This window comes from Epinephelus moara, chromosome 9 (assembly GCF_006386435.1).
Source record: "Epinephelus moara isolate mb chromosome 9, YSFRI_EMoa_1.0, whole genome shotgun sequence".
NCBI classification, from domain to species: Eukaryota; Metazoa; Chordata; class Actinopteri; order Perciformes; family Serranidae; genus Epinephelus; species Epinephelus moara.
In genome coordinates, this window is record NC_065514.1 from 19,980,671 (window position 1) to 20,000,704 (window position 20,034).

Genomic DNA, 20,034 nt, shown 5'->3' on the forward strand with positions numbered 1-20,034 from the left:
ATGGTTATATTGACAACAATAAATTTGTGGAAGCAAAAATCACTGCATGTGTACAGGCCCTAGTGGATGTACATAGACAATGCACTATTGCCTTAAAGGGTTACACTGCATCCTGTTTAGCAGCTGCTGGCTGCAGCGCTCTTGCTAATTACTGGACCAGTTTCAAAAACCTATGTTCCCATTAGTCACTTCTACACAGAAACATCAGGAAATAGGGGCCAGGTTAAAAAATACTGAAGATTCCCTTTAAGCCATTTTTGGTACCATTGAGCAAAGGACTGGCTGATATGCTTTAAATCAGTGCTATGGTATAAATAAGAATAGTTTTCCAATAATTGTAAATAAATGTTATGCAGATGGTTGAACAATTGAAGGAAAAAACTTGAATGAAATATTTGCATACAGCACACAACAACTCACAGACTGGTTGGATCAGTATGAAAAAGATGTGATGCTGCGACCTTTACAGTCACGAGCTCTCAATAGAATCAAACACCCATAGGAGATTTGGGCCAGTGTGTTACACAGACGTTCCGCGCCATCATCAAAAAACCAAATAAGGGATTTTTGTTCAAAAGAATGGCATATATCCCTCCAGCGATTCCAGCTATGGCAGACTGAATTTTGAGGAGATGTGTAGTAAATTATGCACAAGACATAAATATTCATAAAGAAGATATTCACATGTCTGTCACTGATGATGCCGGAGAGATGTTTCAATAATCCATCTAAACTTCTGTCAGAGATTTCTCTAAAAGTTTTAAATGTGTGTGTGTGTTTCTGTGTGTGTACTCCGTAGGCGGGGGCATCGTCCATGTGGGCGTCATGCTGTGGGCTGCTGAACGAGGTGATGGGCACGGGCACGGTGCGGGCGCAGCAGCCGGGGTTCGGAGCAGGGGCGGGGCCCTTCCGCTTCGCCCCCAGCGCTGGGTACTCCACCTACCCCCCCACCAGCTCAGGGAGCGCCGGACAGCTATGCAAGGCCTGTGGACTGGCCTTCTCTGTCTTCAGACGCAAGGTAAACAAGACTTGTGGGAGTGACAGTAATGAGTTTGATAGCAGATGATGAAAAGTGTTTCATACAGTGCATGTCTTACTCACTGTACATTGTTCACTAGATGTTTGGACTGCATGGTTTCAACTTGCAGACTGGAAACGTGCTGGAATAATCCCTCACAGCCAATGTTTAGTCAGCTTTTATTTTTTTCTGTGTCACAATTATGTAATCATTGCGTGCAGTTCTGAGCAGAGACTCTTCCTCATGGTGCATTCAAGGAAACACTGACATTCATAATTACTGAGTCATTCACTGAACCAACCTTTTTAATGCAAAAACCTCCGAAATAATATCCATGTGGTTCACACGGAAATACAAGAAGTGTCATTTCAATTATCATTTATATCACTTTGTCTCTCTTTCAGGGTTAAATCACTGCTGAGGAATAGCTCATGTTCTTTACTCTGTATTCATACAGGGAAGGTTGGCTAAGCATGCATGCTGCTTTACAGCAACACGCTGTTAACAGCTAACAGATATGGAATAACAGGAACAGACAGCCATTATTAGAACAGACTAACAGCCGGTAAACACTACACAGGCTCAATTAAGACCATCGCAGGCAGGTAGAGGACGATTATGTTTGTATAATGTGATGAATATAAAGACAGCAAGTTGTTCACTGTGATGGAAAACGTACTCAAGCAAGTTTAAAAACTCTGCAAGCTGATTTATATGCTGTAAAATGAATGGAAACAAACATATGTCTTGAAAGTAGTGGTGGGAAGTAACTACTACATTTACTCAAGTACTGTACTGCTTGTACTTTAGTCGGGTCTTTCCAATTTATGGTACTTCTACTCTACCACATGTATCTTGTAACTATTGTCATTACTTTTCAGATTAGGATTTTCCATTTAAAAAAAAGTATAATAAACCTTTGAAATACACATTATTGTTAAAGATTAAGCCAGTGGTAGCCAACCTTTTTAGCTTCTGACCCCTCAAAGTTTATCTTGTGACACTTTTGAGGGTCCTGACCCCTAGATTGGGAACCACTGAACTAAACTACCTGACTTTAAATTTTATTTACTTAACCTTTACTTAACCAGGAAGTCCCATTGAGACTGAATATCTCCTTTACAAGAGAGACCTGGCAGAGGTAGCAGCCAATCAAAACCCTTTTAAAATGCAACAAATACAACATATATTACAAAAAAAAAATCCACAATGTGTGCAACAACTATTCACACATAGTGTCCTCTCAAGGAAAAAAGCATGTCTGTATCACCGCATTCTTTATGATACCCTTAAATTCGTCAGTGGATAAAGTAGTTAAAACTAGCTCAATCTCAACCAGCTACGACAGTAAAAGTCTGCTCACACAATTTTGCATCAGTAATAAAAATCTCATAATGTCATATATTATATTAGCCACAGGGGTTTCTTAGAAGATAAATGCAACATATGGGACGTATCTGTGATTCAGAGTCTGAGCGGGGATTGCCTGCACGCAGCTCTCAACATGGAGGTGGCTGAGCTGGCGGCTAGCAGCTAACGTTGCTAATAGCGTAAACAGTGCTTACAACAGCAACAGTGCTGACAAAGCTAACACTGTTAATGTAGGGAAACCAAAGGTGGGTGTTACACTTCCATGAAAACATTGTCCTGCCGTCATTAGTTGGGATGGCGTTATCACCAGTAACTGCTGTATGAGTGCAGTGCAGAGCGGCGCCAATTAGCTAGCCAGTGGGATACATACCCAGGGACTCACATGCATTAACATGCATGTGCGGCTGGAACATCTACCACAGCATCAGAAAGAAGAGGCTCAGATTACAACACACACACAGGGAGCGTTACTTTATTCTCTGCTCAGGACACCATTACTCCACTATATCTTTCCACATCAAATAGCTGTTTGTTGCCATATTAATGCTCTGAATGTCACATTCAGCTCCTTTACCTACATTTTATTAATAATATGGATAATGGAGTGTTGTTATGGTCCTGTATTGAAAAGTAAAGCGTGAAGTTGTAAGCTGACCTAAAAACTTTTTAAAAATGGTCGGCAGCCTTGTAAATCAGACGCAATATTTGAAAAGAAATGCAAAATCAGTGGCATGTTCCTTTAAGAGGATGCACCATTCATATTCATCCTGACATTTTCAGGGTCTCTGCACAGCTGAACATGTCAGAGTTTAATGGCAGAGTGTGTCTGTCTGGCAGTCGTCAGACACACTGAGACACTGATGAAAACGCTGCAGTGCCCGCTTTCCTCTCTGTTCCTCCGCTTCACATCGCTCTATCGTCATTCACACACTGCTTGACTTTCTGACGGCAGGTCGACTTTCTGGAAACACACACATCTGTGTGTCAGCGTGATATTTTCACAGAATAAAAAATAACCTGCCGGGGGAGTAACAACACATGATTGAAGAAAAGTATCTGTTGGAGTGCACATGTACTTCAGGAGGACCAGAGCACATTTGTGTACAAGTGATAAGGAATGTTTACAGCCGTGGCTGACCTGCTTTTCTGCCCATTTGAAGTGTCAATCTACTCCGCCGCTCTGTATCAGGAGACGGCGTTAAGCCTGTTAAATGTCAAACATCACCAGGAGCTACAGATTGTTTGTATCTCTTTTCTTTACTCTGTCCCAGAAAATAACTGAGTACACAGGATATGAGCCACTGTTGCTGATGGAGTCTAGTGTTGCTGGTTTATTAGGTTAGGTTTCTACTCAAAGACAGTGGACTCTAGGAAATACACAACTAACAATACGGCTGTATGGCGATAGGGTGGAGATCATATGAATTTGGTTATTTTTCTGACATCAATCTCTAAGATATTTAATTAATATTTTCACTGTCAGTTAATCTGTCAATTACATTTTCAATTAATTGCTTAATCTACATTACATTTTGGAAAATAATGATAATATTAAATATTTGATTTGTGATGTATTAGTATAGTTTTGGATGAGGGTAGGGCTGGACAGACATGTTGCTTCTTTCTGCTCCTTTTCAGACATGAAATGTTTATTTATGTTTTTTATTTTAAGTCTGTTCATGATTTATTGTTTGTTTTTGTTTTGTAGGTTTTTTTTTTCATATATTCTATTTTATTTTATTAGTATTATTATTATCTTAAATGTTTTAAATAAATAAATCAAATCAACTATGTGGCAAAATTTGCAAAATTAAACATAAAACATTCAAACAGATGACAAGTATCATCTGTGTTCCCCTGGTGTGTCCAATCAGACAAAACTACTTACTCAAAAACCTCAGTAATTAATATGGTTAGTTTTTTAATTACAGAATATTAAAAAATATTTCTAACAGAATAATGTTGTGAAATTATAACAAATAGATCAAGTCATCATATCTAATCTTGAATAATCATCCAGCCCCACTCAACAATATCCTGCAAGTAAAACCACGTCCTGATGGATTATTCTGATGCAAATGAAATGTTACTATCATCAGTCCAAACAGCAAATTCACTGACTTCACTTCCATCATGTGGCCCATTTATCAGAGCTTTAATCAGTCACATCACTTTCAGTAGATGGTTCATTTATTCATCAAAAGTGAAACAGAGGATAAATAGTTTAATATGCTGACACAAGTCAGACATCAGGGCCTTTTTAGAAATTATGAAAAATAAAGTTTCTTAAAGGGACAGTTCACCACAAAATCAAAAATACATATTTCCCTCTTACCTGTAGTGCTATTTATCAGTCTACTGTAATGCACCTGCCAACTGTACCTAACGTTAGCTCACCTAGCACCACTGAGCTAGCTAGATTTACACTTCACGCTATCACAAGCACGCGTCTCTCGTCCATGAGTAGATGCACACTTCCTTCTGTACAGTAATTCGGTTAGTTGGTGTAGATCAGTAGAAAAAAAATATTTCCTACATGTCACTGCTCACAACAAGGTCTGTGGATTAGCTTGAGTAATTGGGTCATGATTTCTGGAAAGAGACATTGCTGTCAAGGTTTTCAAATGTATTTTTTGTGCTTTAAGCACCACAAGCCGAGTGCCATCTAGTTTCATTATATTTGAGAGAAGACAAACATCTTTTTATTTTTGGGCGAACTGTCCCTTTAAATGATGATGTTAAAAAGATCAAAAAGTGTAGCTCATCACATCACGACTGCTCTCAATCTCTTCTTCCTCCCACAGCACATCTGCTGTGATTGTAAGAAGAGTTTCTGCGCCCTGTGCTCGGTGCTTCAGGAGAACCTGCGCTGCTGCACAACCTGCCACCTGCTGCGCGGCACGGCCTTCCAGAGGCCTCGGCTCATGCAGCTCCGAGTGAAAGACCTGCGCCAGTACCTGCTGCTGCGCAACATCCCCACCGACACATGCAGGGAGAAAGAGGACCTGGTGGACCTGGTGCTCTGTCATCAGGGGACGAGGGAAACAGCCAGACCGGTGGTGGAAGAGGACGAGGAGGAGGACGAGGAGGAGGAGGAGGAAGACGAAGAGGACACACACGAGGAGGAGGATGAGGAGGAGGAAGATGAAGGGGGAGATGACACAGACAGTCTGCACTCGCTCCCCCACTCGCGTGCTGCCTCGCCCCCCTCCGCCACGCGCTCCACCTCTGAACAGTCGGTCCTCTCCGCCTCTCAGGGAGAAGTGCTCAGCCCAAGTGACAGCTCAGGGACCACCAGCCAGGTTAGACACACAGCTGACGCTCAGTGTGTGTCTGCATGCAGTGCTAACACACACACACACAAACATACGATCCCTCACTCTCTAATCTACATACGCCATACTTTTCTGACATCTGTCCTCATTCTATCTGAGATAATTAATTTCAAAGGTGAAATCAGCTTATTTACAAGTGTCAGCGTGACTCTTTCAAGTCAGCACAAGTCTTTTCAACTCCCTGACAAACAAATGCTCTCTCGTGCACATCTGTAGATCTTGTTATATTCATTGTGTTTCATGCTTTTTTTCTTTCCTTTGTTCTGTCTTCTGTGTTATTGTCTTGCGGTGCGGTGCTCTGAATGAATGAAGTGTTTCTCCTTGAAAATCTACTACATCTCAGTGGATTTTTTTTCCCCTTCTATTGATAATATGAAAGCTCAGATTTGCAGCACTGGTCCAGCGTTCAGCAGAATGTGCATGTGAATGTGCTGGAAACAGCTGCGTTATCTGTGTGTGTGTGTATGTGTGTATGTGTGTGTGCAGCGCCCTCAGACCAGCCAGCGATGCAGCTTAAGCCCTTTGCCTTTTTTAGTTCTATTACATAGGCTGAGTCTGTTATGTAACAGGCGCGCAGGTTGAGAACTCCCCACAGCGTCACAGCTGCAGCCAAACAACAGAAACACTACAGCACATCCCCCCATAGATTATCTCTGTTTCCTCCTCTTAGTCTATGGCGTTCAGATTCTAGTGGTTTATGTGTTTTGAGGTAAATGTGTAGATATACACTGGGAAAAAACACCTTCACAAACGCATTAAGATATAAGATTATCCCACTTATCTTTTGTGCAGCGAAGACTATGTTTAACTAATTCAACAACATGCAATGTTATTTCTGTTGCAGATAGCTTCTGAAATAACCAGTGCCTTCTAGTTTCCTCTGAAATAGATTTTGGTGTGGCGACAGTACAATCAGTTTTCTTGATTTCTTTCTCATCAGCTCCAGCGGAAAAATAGATTGAACATCAAACCGGGACGAATTTCAATCAGTTACCTTGAAACAGGTTTAATCCTAATGCAAATTGGGATTGACAAGTTTGTCATCCTTAATCATCCTGAAATAAGATAAGACTCCATTGATCTGTCATTTCTGCAGTGTAGAGACTGAATCATGATGTTTGTGCACAATAACAAAGCGGTAGAAACCGCTACGTCACATACATGAAATAAGACGGCCCTGAGCAAACACTGCCTCAGTGAGTTGGTTTTTAGCCGCCTGAATAAAGGCCGACCTAAAAGAAATCAATATCATATTATAATCAAAGATAATATAAAAGATTTTCACCGCTTCACTTGGCCGTCAGAGGAGCCTTCAAGCCACCAGACTCCACTGACAAAAACATTTTACTTCACAAAAGGCTGGAGTTGCTGGTCTTCTGCTGCCTCAGTCAGTTAGTATGTAATAATAATAATGATAATAATACATTGGATTTATATAGCGCTTTTCAGGATACTCAAAGACGCTTTACAGAGAGCAACAACATTAATCAAAAAAAGGGAGGTTGGCATCAGCAGACCTAAGAGTGCTGGTGGAGGAGCTCAGACAGGTAGGGGGGAGCCAGGTTGTGGAGAGCTTTGTAAGTGATGATGAGGAGTTTGAAGTGAATATGCTGGGGGATGGGGAGCCAGTGGAGATTATGAAAGATGGGGGTGATGTGGTCACAGGTGCGGGAGTGTGTGAGATAAAGCAGTGATATAGTTTACACTTAAACTGACATTGATTTTTTTTAGGTAGGTCTTTTTAGGTGGCTAAAATATGTTTTGCTGCGGCCTCTGTCCACAGTTGTTCGTTGAATCGCTTCCATTCCAGTAGATTTGATTGGTCAAAGATGGTAACTAAAGCAACACGGTATATAATACAAGCACAACAGGAACGTCAGATAGGTGGCATCACTGTATTTAACTGTGCGTCTTACAGTTATGGCTGAAAATGACAACAGAAATAAACATGTTTGCAAGATTCACCTAACTCCACATTTCAGATCAATTGCCAGTTCGCTACTTGAAGTAATAGTTAGCACTACGGCACTGTGACGGCCTGTAGGAAACATCTTAATGCAAAAATCAGCAGGTTGATTTAACTTTTTATCAGTGTTGTGTCATTTACAAAGACTTTAAATATGTAGAACATTTATACCACTATGTAAATTATTAATGCTAAATATACCGAGTTTTGGTGCCATTTTTTTCTCACAAATATGGCAACAGACTTCAGTGATATTTGGTTTGGTTTCCTCATTAACTGTTGCAATGAAAGGAAGGAAATTTAGTAGGGGAGAGCGGGGTCATTTGGGACAGGGAGACAATTGTGACAATGCCTTTTAGCATGACAGAAAGCAACTATGCCTGTGCTATTTAACATACTCATACACAGCAACACCCTCTTTGCTTTCAACCTCAATGTGGAGACTGTCTTAAGTGTCCCACCCAGCCCTACCCACTAATGTGACCATCCCAGGGAGGGAGTATTTGGAAAAATGCAATCCTGGTACATTAAACACAATTGTACCTTTTTTTAAAAAAAAAAAAAAACTTGAGAAATTAATAGCAGACACTTGTATCTATCCAGGGATCAAATTATTGTCACTTCTGTTAAAGTAGTCTGTGAGTAGTAGAGGGTTATTTTGTGTCAATACAAAAGTGTCCCAACTGACCCCGCTCTCCCCTACATCTAACCCAATCTTGTCTCACCGTGTGTATTTTGATGCAGACGTAAGATTTCTCAACATTTTCTATTCTTAAAATGACAAATTTAGCAGCTTGTGCAGCCTCGACAGAAGTATGCGCTCTCTGGGAGCTTTCTAGTACTTTCACATGTTTGAAACGGTTGAATGAGATCTAACATCAAGTCAAAGAAACTTTGTGCTCCGGAGAGGTTTGGCACTTGGCTTGCGTCGGGGCTGCTGCTCGTGTTTTTGTCTCTGAGGAGTCTAGCCTGTGCAAAAGCATGATGTTGAGGGCAGGCATCTCTCACCAAGACGCTGACGGATACATTATTAACACATCTTCGTTGGAGGAAGATGATTGGCCTGCTGCTGGAATGTGCCAAAGCCCAGGGAGGCAGAGGTTTTTCCTGTTTTTTTAACCATGCAGAAACAGCGACCGCACTCCAGCGTGATATCACACAGTTATAGCTTATTTCAGCCCTTCACATGCTCTCTTTTGTCAGGCAGATAAAAGAATAAAGAGACGATATCTTCTCTTCAAAGCACATAAATGGCTGAGATAAAACAGAGCTGCGCACTCACACCAAACAGTGTCTGCACTTTTCTGCAGCTCCATTTGCTCTCCTATCATCCGGCAGATTCCCGACCTCCACCTTCAAAGAGAATAATGAACCGCTGAGTAAAGAGAAGCCGAGCCACTATTTAAACATTTCTGTTCTTTCATGAGATATCTGAACCGTTCCAATTTACAGAATTAGAACGCAGCGAGCTGTGAAGTATTTTTCACCATGGCATTGATAGTCATATAATTCACATCCATTTAAATAACACAGTTCAGTGTCATATTTTTACACTTCATTCAGCTCTGACTCTTGTGCTGCTTTCATTTTGTTCAAACAGCACATTTGAAGTGGAGGGATTTGATATAAATCATAAAAGCATTTTGTTTTAATTGAGCTCCTTTAAATTCTTATTGAAGCATTAAACTCAGTGATTGGCCTATTTCATGTTCAGAGCGTATCTATGATTCAGAGGTTGTCTGCACACGGCTTTCAACATGGAGGTGACTGAGCTGCTGGGTAGCACGTGTAACCCTCTGTTGCCAAATACGCTAAATGTTAGGATGGGCTACTATTTCAATCCTCAATAAACAGGATCCTGAGTTCTTCGCAGTTCATGTTGAGGCTAAATTTCCAGTTGACTGAATTAAATGTGAATCGGACTTAAGAGAAACAGTAAACAAGATAGAACGGATGATAACCACAGGATATGTGAAGTAGCAATCTACGGTGAATAACTATTGGATAATAATGCGGTGCCTCCACTGTGGGATTACTAGTCTCATACACTATGAGCTGTACCTGTATTCTCCAGACAAGTATTTAAACCTTAGTATGTGTACCTTGTGATAAGAAAACTATTCAGGACAACACAGTGAAATTTATTTGCGTATTTTGTTGTAAATTATTTTCTGATCGACTTTCTTTACGGTATTTACTCATACAGTTTTTCTTTAAAATCAAAACAGATGAATTTTCTTTCCCTTCACAGAGACAAAACAAATATCAATACCAGCTCGTTAGCAAAATAGAAGTTTAAAGTAACAGCCAACTCAGTCACCTTATATTGACCCTTTAACATATAAACCACTCAAAATATTTAGGCTAGTTACAACCATAAGCTTACAGGAAATAAATAGAAACCTCCCTCTTGTGTTTTTTTCTAACAGGGAAAATGCAAAAACCTTTTTCAAGTAAAGCCTCCTCACAGGTAGAGCTAATTAGCGGTAGCAGGGGTGACGTCAGCTGCTCCTTTCTCCTCTGTTCATGGTGAAAATGGCGCCTGGCTTTTACTACTAATTGCCACTAATGACGGTCGTAGCAGAAATGTCCACGTCTGTACCTCAAAACACACTTTAACACTTTGTTTCAGAGTTCAGGAAAACAACAAACGTGTGTAGCCTGACTGCACTGTCACTTTAAACTGGAGCGAAACCGAAGTACAAAACTGCAACATGCATGAATTTTAACTGCAAAATAATACTTGCGCCGACACAAAGAAGTGTTTTCGTCTGCAAATATGGTCCACCTCGATGTTTAACTTGAGTATTTTTCTGAACATCCACACACTGCTCTCCCCTTTACATTGTTCCCTTTCATTCACCAGCATTTTAGAGGTCCCTACACACCTAATGGTGCTAACAGTGTGACCGGTGCCAACAACTGCAACAGTGCTAACAGGGCTAACATTGTTAACCTGAGAGGGGGGTGACCGTGATCACGCTGTCTCATTATAAGCCCAGTGTAGGGGCTCATGTACAGAAACATGCAGCCACCATAGTTAGCAGCCTCTCTGCAATGAGCAAGGTTGGAAAATCACTGACTTTCTTGACATGAAACTGATTTATTCAGTGTTTTTACTGGTTTTAATCACTAGAGTTCAGCTCAGAAAACCTCCTGAGCAATGAACACTGAAGGAATCCTAACTGGGAGTTCACACTTGGCACATAGAAGTTTCAGCTGGTTGCAATCTGCTGTCCTCACCACTAGATGCCACTAAACCCTACACACTGCTCCTTTAATGCTTTGAATGTCTTATAGAGATCCTTTAAACTAGTTTAAATTAACTTCAGTGTGTTGTTTTCTACTCAAACAGGAGCAGGAAGATACTCCAACAGCGTCTCTCTTGAACCTGGAGCCCACTGAAAATTTCATGGAGGTACAACACTTGCTTATTTTTTTGGCACATTCACTATAGATGCTAAACAGTATTTATAGTAGAGGAACAAAGATAATTGTGGACTGACAAGGCTTTCAGGGAATGCAGACTGTGTTACTGACCGCAGCTCTGCTTCCCCGTGTGAATTGTAGGTCAGTCCGGCAACACAGAGGAGGATCAGGGCCTCGCTGTCTGATCTGGACAATGAAGAGGCGATAGAAAATCTCTCCGTGCGCCAGCTGAAAGAGATTCTCGCCAGGAACTTTGTCAATTACTCCGGCTGCTGCGAGAAGTGGGAGCTGCTGGAGCGAGTGCATCGACTCTACAGAGAAAATGAGCAGAACAGAAAATCCAGTACGAATTCTGCTTTATCTTTTTGCATCTAAATTTCACATTTTGACCTTCAGTGTTCTGTATGTTTAAAATAAACCTGTTCTCCTTTTCTTTTAGTGGAAAATGTGAGCATAACTGCAGGTAACTATTGTTTTTTTTAAATCATATTTCCCAGGTTTCAATGTGAACACTAATATTAACATATTAAATCTACATGCACTTAGCTCCCTCAGGTGATGTGATTTCAGTGTTGAAAACCGATTGTTTTACATTAAAAGGTAACTTGAGTGTTTCCTGAACTAATATATTTTCTTTATTACTACTCATGTTTATCTATAAAGTGGTTGCATATCCTCCACCTCTCTGCAACAGTGGAGTTGGAGGTAAGATGTTTTTATAAAAAGCCACTTCACAGCACCTTTTTCATCTTCTCCATGACCACATTGTACATCACATCGATTGTCTGATAACAGTAAAGGCATGCTGCCACTTTTCTGCCCACTTGATCCTTTGTGTCATCCTCCATATTATCACATTATGGTCACTGGAGTCATTATGCCCCGTCTGATTCAGTGTCTCCACGTTCTGTCACTCGTGTTTCTTCTCCAGAGTGCATCATCTCATTTCATTCTGAAGGACAGCCTCTCATCCTGTCGTTAATGCACTCTCTAAGAGCTTTTACCTCTTGATGAGCCATCATGTTACTTTAGTAGCAGCATGTCTCCATCAGGTGTAATTACATTGTTGAGCTTCCTAGAGGCTCTCTTGTTGACATAAAGGGCTTGAGGATCATATTAGCCCACTTAATAGTCAGACGTGTAGGGACAGCAGACAGGCTGCGGCTTGATTGGCTTTTTCCCCGTCACACAAGATGTGAGCAGCAGGAGCCAGATATAGGCCAGTGAGCTTTCAGTCAGCTATCAGACATTTAACTCCTGTAAAGCAGTGCACTGACATCATTTGCTTTTGTGGGGGGGGGGTTTCTTTGGTGTGTAAGGTAGCACCTAGTCCAGCTCACAGGATGTAGACATTTTCAAAGTCCCTGCCACTATGTGAAGCAAGTCTCACATACCCAGACCCATCTCCCCACTTTGTATAAGAGCTGTGTGTGAAACAACAACAACAACTTCTAAGCTAGCAACCTGCACACTAAAACATAAATTAATGTTTTACAAGGTATTTTCTTTTGCAGTCATTAGCCATTTTAATCTTCCACAAAGTTTCCTCCTGATGCTATTTTGCAAGAGCACCAATGCTGCATCCTGGCTTTAGCACCACCCAAGATGGTTGTAGTTAAGAAATACAAACAACCCAGAGTGTTTAGGGAATTTCTTCAAATTTGGCACAAACATTCCTTTAGATTCAGTGAATTGATTGGATTTTATTGGTCAAAGGTCAATGGGCCCTTGCATACGTCTCATTCTTGTAAATACGATATCTCAAGAATGCCCTAAGGGATTTCCCCAAATTTGGCTCAAACATCCACTGGGACTAAATGAATTAATTAGATTTTGGTGGTTCAAGGTCAAGATCACTGTGACCTTGCATCCGTCTCATTCTTGTGAATGCAATATCGCAAGAAAGCCTTAAAGGAGTTTCCTCAAATTTGGCACAAACGTTCACTTGGACTCAGCACTGATTAATTGATTAGATTTTGGTGTTTGAAGGTCAAAGGCCAAAGTCACCATGACCTCACAAAACATGTTTGCAGACATAACTTAAGAATTCATATGCTAATTATGACTAAATTTCATACAAATGTGTAATGGGATAAAATGATGGAGTGATGACATTTTATATCCAAAAGGTCAAAGGTCACCCTCATTGTGACATATTGTTCTGCAAAAACATTTTTCTGGCCATTACTCAATGTCATATCTCAGGAACAGAAGAAAAGACATTTGGTCAGATACAGTAACTACCTTAATGGTGTTACTGCAACTTCACCAGTGTTACGGCTGTATGTGTTCTGTGCTGATGTCCCTTTTCCCTCCCTCGTAGATCTGCCCAGGTGTGCTGCATTAGTTAACGAGGTACAGCACACCAGGCATGAAGGAGGTGGTGAAATGCTCCTGTGCCAGCAGCAGAGGAGAGAGGCCTCTGGTGTGTGGACTGCTGCCCTCTCTTTTTTGTCTTGTTTGCTTGTTTCCATTCTAATAAATCCCATGGATTTGAGTGTTTTAAAGGTGTTTATGTGGTTATTTTGGGTCAGTGCTGGGGTTTTGTTCACCCCATAGGGGTATAACAAATGGTGGCTCTTCTGGGATGCACCTCATGGTTGTAGCCTTTGTTACGCCCCACCCTTAAGCGGCCCTATAGGACGAACAAAACTCCCAACAATGACCCAAAATAACCACATGAACACCTTTAAAACACTCAAATCTGTGGGATTTATTACAAGCAAACAAGACAAAAAAACATCCCCGGCTGAGAGGCAGCAGGACCAGCAGTCCCCACACCAGAGGCCTCTCTCCTCTGCTGCTGCCACGGGAGCTCCTCCATGCCAGGTGCACTGCACCTCGTTAACTAATGCAGCACACCTGGGCAGGTCTACGAGGGAGGGAAAAGGGACAGCAGAACAGAACACATACAGCTGTAACAACCAGTTGAAATTATCTACAGTGTTTTAGGTCATTTTAAAGTGACACTTCACATGTCCAAGTTGTGAACAAAGCAAAAGCAGTTTTGGACCCCTGATACAATTGCTGGCCAAAGTATATCAGTATGCCAACTTTCCATATTGACAGTTTTCAACTAGCCAGTACACATTAACAGTATAACCAAATTGCTGAAATTCAGTGATGACTTTTGGTTTTGGTGTGCCACCCCAGGATTTTCAGCTCCATCTGGCCATCCCCCATGAAAACTCTCTTGAGTGTGCCACTGTTGGGATGAAACATGTCATTACCAGACTGTGATACTAAATACCAGCTACAAACCAACTGGAGTTTAGGGAAATAGGGGAGAGGAACTTCTGCTAATGACCAGACAGTTGTGAATCATGTGGTTATGTTGATTCTCAGACAGCAGCAGCTGTACAGCATCTGCACAACATCACTAAACTTCACACCGTTTAATGAGCCTGCAGAGAACGATCGCGACTGACAAAAAACTTTTTTTCCCATCCACAGATGGTGTCAGAGCTCAGCTGGCGGCTGATGAAAACTTGTGTCGCATCTGCATGGACGCCATCATCGACTGCGTGCTGCTGGAATGTGGTCACATGGTAACCTGCACCAAATGTGGGAAGAGAATGAGCGAGTGCCCCATCTGCAGGCAGTACGTAGTGCGGGCCGTGCACGTCTTCAAGTCTTAAAACTCTGTGTGTGCATCAGAGCGGCCCCCAGGCGTGCACGTGGCCCGAGCCCTGAATTTATCACTGAGGATGAACTGCTGTGCATGACGTCTCGCAGGGCCTAATGCTGCAGCAGGCGCCAGCAACCTCCCGGTTCTTGAAACCAGACTGTTGCCTCTGGCCTACCACGGTTTGTTTTCCCCCCCTTACTAACTCATGTTCCAGCCCTACTTCTCCTCCCTGGTGGACCGTCAACAGCTGCACTGGGACACTCACTCTTTCTCTCTTTGGTCTGTTAAACACACAGCAGAAACCCCTGCCATCACTTTCTACTCTCTATTCTCTGTTTAGATTTTACTCACAGGAGAGGCGGAGGGGGGAGAGGAAGTGGTCCCGTGGATACTTGAAGCAGATTGGGTTGTTCTGTGTGGCGAGGAGAAGCAGGGAAAATATAAGATCCCAGGGTTAGAGTCAATATGGTTTACACAGTCATGCCACATGACGCCGTGTTATCTCCCTCAGTGTTCCTTTAGGATGTGCAATATCAGAAAAAAGAGACTTACATGTGTTTTTATTAAATGTCTATTTGTTAATCCGAACACCACACGCACCGGGTCATCTCACACATGGTGCCAAACGTCATGCCTTTTAAACGATATTTGGTTAAGATTTCACCGTATATGAATCTCATAACCAGCAAGCTTGGTGTGATAGTTTACTCTTTTTTTTCTTTTATGAATTTTAGGAAATAAAGTGTATAGAAGTAAACATTTGAACACTTGGCTGAGTGAAGGATGTGATTGTTTCCGCATCTAAAATTAAAGTGGCAATCTCGAAGATTTCAGTCCTGGTTGATTTGGCACATATGTACTTAATACTGCAGGTTGCAGAGTTTTGGGGGCAGCAAGACAAACTATTGTTATTTTGATAAAGAAGTCAGGTAATAACTGGGCTCTTTTCATCATTCTGTGAGCAACTGCGATCTGATCTGAGTCCTCCGACCCATACGACCACATTGTATGTCTAATATGACCGACAGGAGTGTTTTCTAAAGTAGCGCCTCTACCAGACAATGGAATAGCTTGTATATGACCATTAACAGTTGTAGTTTTAAACACATGTTTAAGGTTGTGAAATGGTCCCAGTTGCACCAAAACTCCTCGGTTAGGTTTGGCAAAAAGATCTTGGTTTGGTATAAGTTTCATAGTAAGTTTGTTAATAATATAATGCCATCTCAGAACCCTTCGACTATCGGTCTGACAACGAGAATCCCCTTGGGGCAATGGCCAATATTTCGGAAGATCCAGTGTAGCAAGCGCCTGTCAGGGCCAAGACGACTTCTTCTGTGCGCCGGCCATTTTGTCTAATCTCGATACAGTTATCTGCCTATAAATGCAAATGAATAAGTAAAAAAGCCTATATAGCTACGTCATTGTCAGACGATAATCAATGGGTTCCAACATGGCTTTCAGCCGATGCTTTCTGCCTCTCCACTTGGACTGTTTACCTGCTGCTCAAGCGTGATTGTTCAATGCTACTCAGACTACAATGAGAAACCCGAACACATCCGATACTAAAATCTTGTCTCGTTGCCCACAGATTGTGCATTCGTATGCAGATATCTCTTTATAGATATTCAGTGTAATGTGAAATATCTCAAGTGACAGATGTCACATATGTCATGTGACATACATTGTTAACTTTTGGTCTCATGTGGGACATGAACACCGGTATTCTAGATGACAGTCCTGTGTTTGTTTGACCACACCTTCCTAACACACCCGGTGGACTCTGCTGCTATTTATTTTAAGTCATATGTCTTCCTTCTTTGCCCCTGTTATAAATACTACTACCACAAGAAGTCACCGCCTAACAATACACTTAGATATGGGTCATAAATGCTGCTTGTGCAAACAACCTATGTGGTCTTATTTTGAAGAACACTCAATACGTCGCACACAGCATTAGTCTGCGGATAGCAGGGCACAGTAAAAGGAGTTGTTTACCTTGCTAAGTTGGAGGTGTGCAGTCACCTGCAGCTCATCATCTAACAGCTCAGCTTCCTTAGCAGTCAGTATTAATCTCACTGAAAAACATCTTGCATTTCCTGTGACCCCTTCATAATAAAAGTCAACTTGTATTTTGCCAGTTAAAGGTTTTTAATGTGAAGCTGCAGCTGTAGGAAATGTTCAATTTACATTAGCAGTGACGTAATACAGCATTTATTCTGCAAATGTCTCCCTTAACACCCAGTTTGTGATACTGCAAATATATAAATATTGCAATACTTTTATCAGTGAGTCATAGGCTCAGTCACCATTGTGTTACCTCATTCAGTGACTTAACAAAGCATTTATTTAAAAGAAAATCTTCGAGATTATTACTTTAAATGTACAGATGTGATTTCTGCCGAAGACACAAATAGTAAAAAACGCTGCTTGGTCACACCACGTGCTGCACTACATTCCTGTTACACCAATTTATTTATTGAAATCTGAACTCAAGGCCCCCTTGCTAGCTTTTTCCTGGGCTTTCAAAGTTCACAGACTTCATTAGGAAGACCACAAGATAAGAAAAAGCTCATAAGTGGACCTTGAGTGAAGATTTTTTGTACTATTTTTATCTACATTTTGAAGACTCACCCCTCTTTAATTTTAGAGGATAAGTTCGATATTTTTCAACCTAGATTCTATTTCCCATGTTTTTGTGTCTAAATGACAAATGGAAACAACAGTTCTTTAAATTGGTCCAGTATTGAGTGGGAGAGCCGCAGCAATCACTCAGGGCATGTTTGCGGCATATGTCCACTAAAAGTGCTTGTTTTTGCCGCTGACGGGCTCAGATTATTATTCAAAGTGTCTGACAGTATTATGGAAAGGACCCTACAGAGATAGACGTTGTGTTAAAGAGTAAAATCTTCTTTGTTTAACCAGAAACAGCCCCAAAATCACCATCGCCAATTCCACCAGACTCCATTCAAATAGACAGTGATTTTAGCGTGTATGGAGCCAGCACATTTTCCCCATCTGACTGAGTGAAGTAAGAGTTTATTTAAAGTAAACCAGAGTTGGTGATTGTTGGAACAGCAGAAAGATGAACTAAGTTAATTTTTGTGAGTTTTATTGCTTTCTGTCGACTTTGTATAAAGTGGGGTTTTACAATGATAAAATTACTGTTTACTTAAATGGAGTCTGGTGGTTTTGTTAATAGTTTTTTCGGGGCTGTTTCTGGCTCAGCAAAAAAGATGTTACACTTAATTAAAAAGGTCTGTCTCTGTGGAGATACTTTCTTTAAGTTTTAAATGCTTAAAATAATAATCTGAGCCTGTTACTGGCAAACACAAGCACTTCAAGTGGATTGACAGTGCACTAATGCCCCGAAGGGTTACATTGCAGCCTGTTTTTCTGCCTTCGTCTGCAGCACTTTTGCTCAGTACTGTAACAATTTAAAAAACTGCTGTTTCCTTCAGTCACTTAAACACAAAAACATGGGGAAAAAAGGTCCAGGTTGAAAAAAAATAACAAACATACCCTTTTAAAAACTGCCACCAAGCAATACCATTCAGTTTCCAAGTCTACCAAGTGTCTTTCTTTGATTGTGTTGTCCGTTAATGTGTCGAATCTTAGGTGACAGGTGCTACTTCCTCTTTTCTGAGTGTAACATCAACATACCTGTTGTCATGTTGTCAAGGCGTCCTTCCAAATATCCATCACACAGTGAGACGTAGAGGAAGCCCGGTTTACTTTAACCTGTTATGCAAAGAAACACTTTTTTTTTCTTGTCATGAGATGCAGTTAATTCAGATGTCACTAATCTGTGTGTACAGTATGCCTGTGGTATGTTTAAAAAAAAAAAAGAAGAAGCTGACTTGCTGTTATGTGAATCGCATAGCTTATATTGTTGTTTACTGATAAGTCATTAAATGTATATTTTTCCATTTACTTGGGAGACGACATGATTTAAAGTTATAGCTAATAAAATAAAATATACTGTTTTTCAGAATGTATCTCTGCTGGTTTTGGTCAGAAGAGTTCCTCAGCCCTCTGATCGTGTCACTCTCACCATTAAAGTTGCGTCAGTCATGTTCTCGCTTTCTAGCGCTCTTTGTCATCATCTGCTTCGGATCCAAAACCGACACTGACACCATGCACTGTAACCAACGCTGTAACTCTGTAAGTCTGTTTGTTGATGCTGCTGTTTCTCAAAGATGTCATTCATGGGCAGCTACAGTATTATCAGAGTAGGAGGTCATCATGAGCACTCATAATCCTGGATCTTTATATTATGGAATGTTGAACCTTTTTATTTTGGTAAACAAGAGAAGATAATTTATTAGATTCAATAAAATGCAGTACTACAAACCAGAGACGTAAAACCCTGCTCTTCATTTTGTAATCGCTCATTAAAGGGACAGTTCACCCCAAAATCAAAAGTCCATATTTTTCCTCTTACCTGTGGTGCTATTTATCAGTCTAGATTGTTTTAGTGTGAGTTGCCGAGTGTTGGAGATATCAGCCGTAAAGATGTCTGCCCTCTCTCGAATATAATGCAACTAGATGGCACTCGGCTTGTGGTGCTCAAAGCGCCAAAAAAATACATTTGAAAAACTCAACAGTAATGTCTCTTTACAGAATCATGGCCCAGTTACTCAAGATAATCTACAGACCTTGTTATGAGCAGTTTCATATGGGAACTATTTTCTTTCTACCAAACTACACTCTCCAACTGTGTCACCACGCAGAAGGAAGCTTACATCTACTATTAGCTCACCTAGCACCACTGAGCTAGCTAATGTTACAGCTCAGCCAAGGAGGAAGCCATTGATGTTCACATCTCGCGCTGTCATTAGAACGAGCCTCTCATCTATGAGTAGATGCACTCTTCCTTCTGCACAGTGGTACGGCTGGTGGTTGTGGTTCAGTCTGTGGATTATCTTGAGTAACCAGGTCATGATTTCTGGAAAGAGACATTGCTGTTGAGTTTTTCAAATGTAATTTTTTTGGCACTTTGAACACCACAAGCTGAGTGCCATCTAGTTCCATTGTATTTTAGAGACGGCAGACATCTCTACGGCTGATATCTCCAACACTTTGCAACTCACACCAAAACAATCTAGACTGATACAATGCATTCAGAAAATATTCAGACCCCCTTCACTTTGGTCAAATTGTGATGTTGCAGCCTGATGCTACAATCATTTAAATTATTATTTTTTTCCACATTAATCTACACACAGTACCCCATAATGACAAAGTGAGGTTTGCAAATTTATGAAAAAGGAAACACTGAAATGTCACA

At 41.1% G+C, this 20,034-nt stretch overlaps 1 protein-coding gene across 2 annotated transcripts in view; it reads left to right on the forward strand.

Moving 5' to 3' along the window:
- The window catches only part of rnf34b (ring finger protein 34b), a 28,228-nt gene extending 9,143 nt beyond the window's left edge, over positions 1–19,085 (forward strand). The window contains exons 2-8 of one of the 2 annotated variants that reach the window (XM_050053025.1): positions 800–1,018; positions 5,194–5,691; positions 11,046–11,108; positions 11,261–11,462; positions 11,559–11,582; positions 11,783–11,824; positions 14,573–19,085. In XM_050053025.1, the coding sequence (XP_049908982.1) occupies positions 800–1,018; positions 5,194–5,691; positions 11,046–11,108; positions 11,261–11,462; positions 11,559–11,582; positions 11,783–11,824; positions 14,573–14,757 (1,233 nt within the window). In that variant the 3' untranslated portion in view covers positions 14,758–19,085. The remainder of the gene's footprint in view (positions 1–799; positions 1,019–5,193; positions 5,692–11,045; positions 11,109–11,260; positions 11,463–11,558; positions 11,583–11,782; positions 11,825–14,572) is intronic. The other variant, XM_050053026.1, reaches the window with a different exon arrangement.
- The last annotated feature ends 949 nt before the right edge of the window (positions 19,086–20,034 follow it).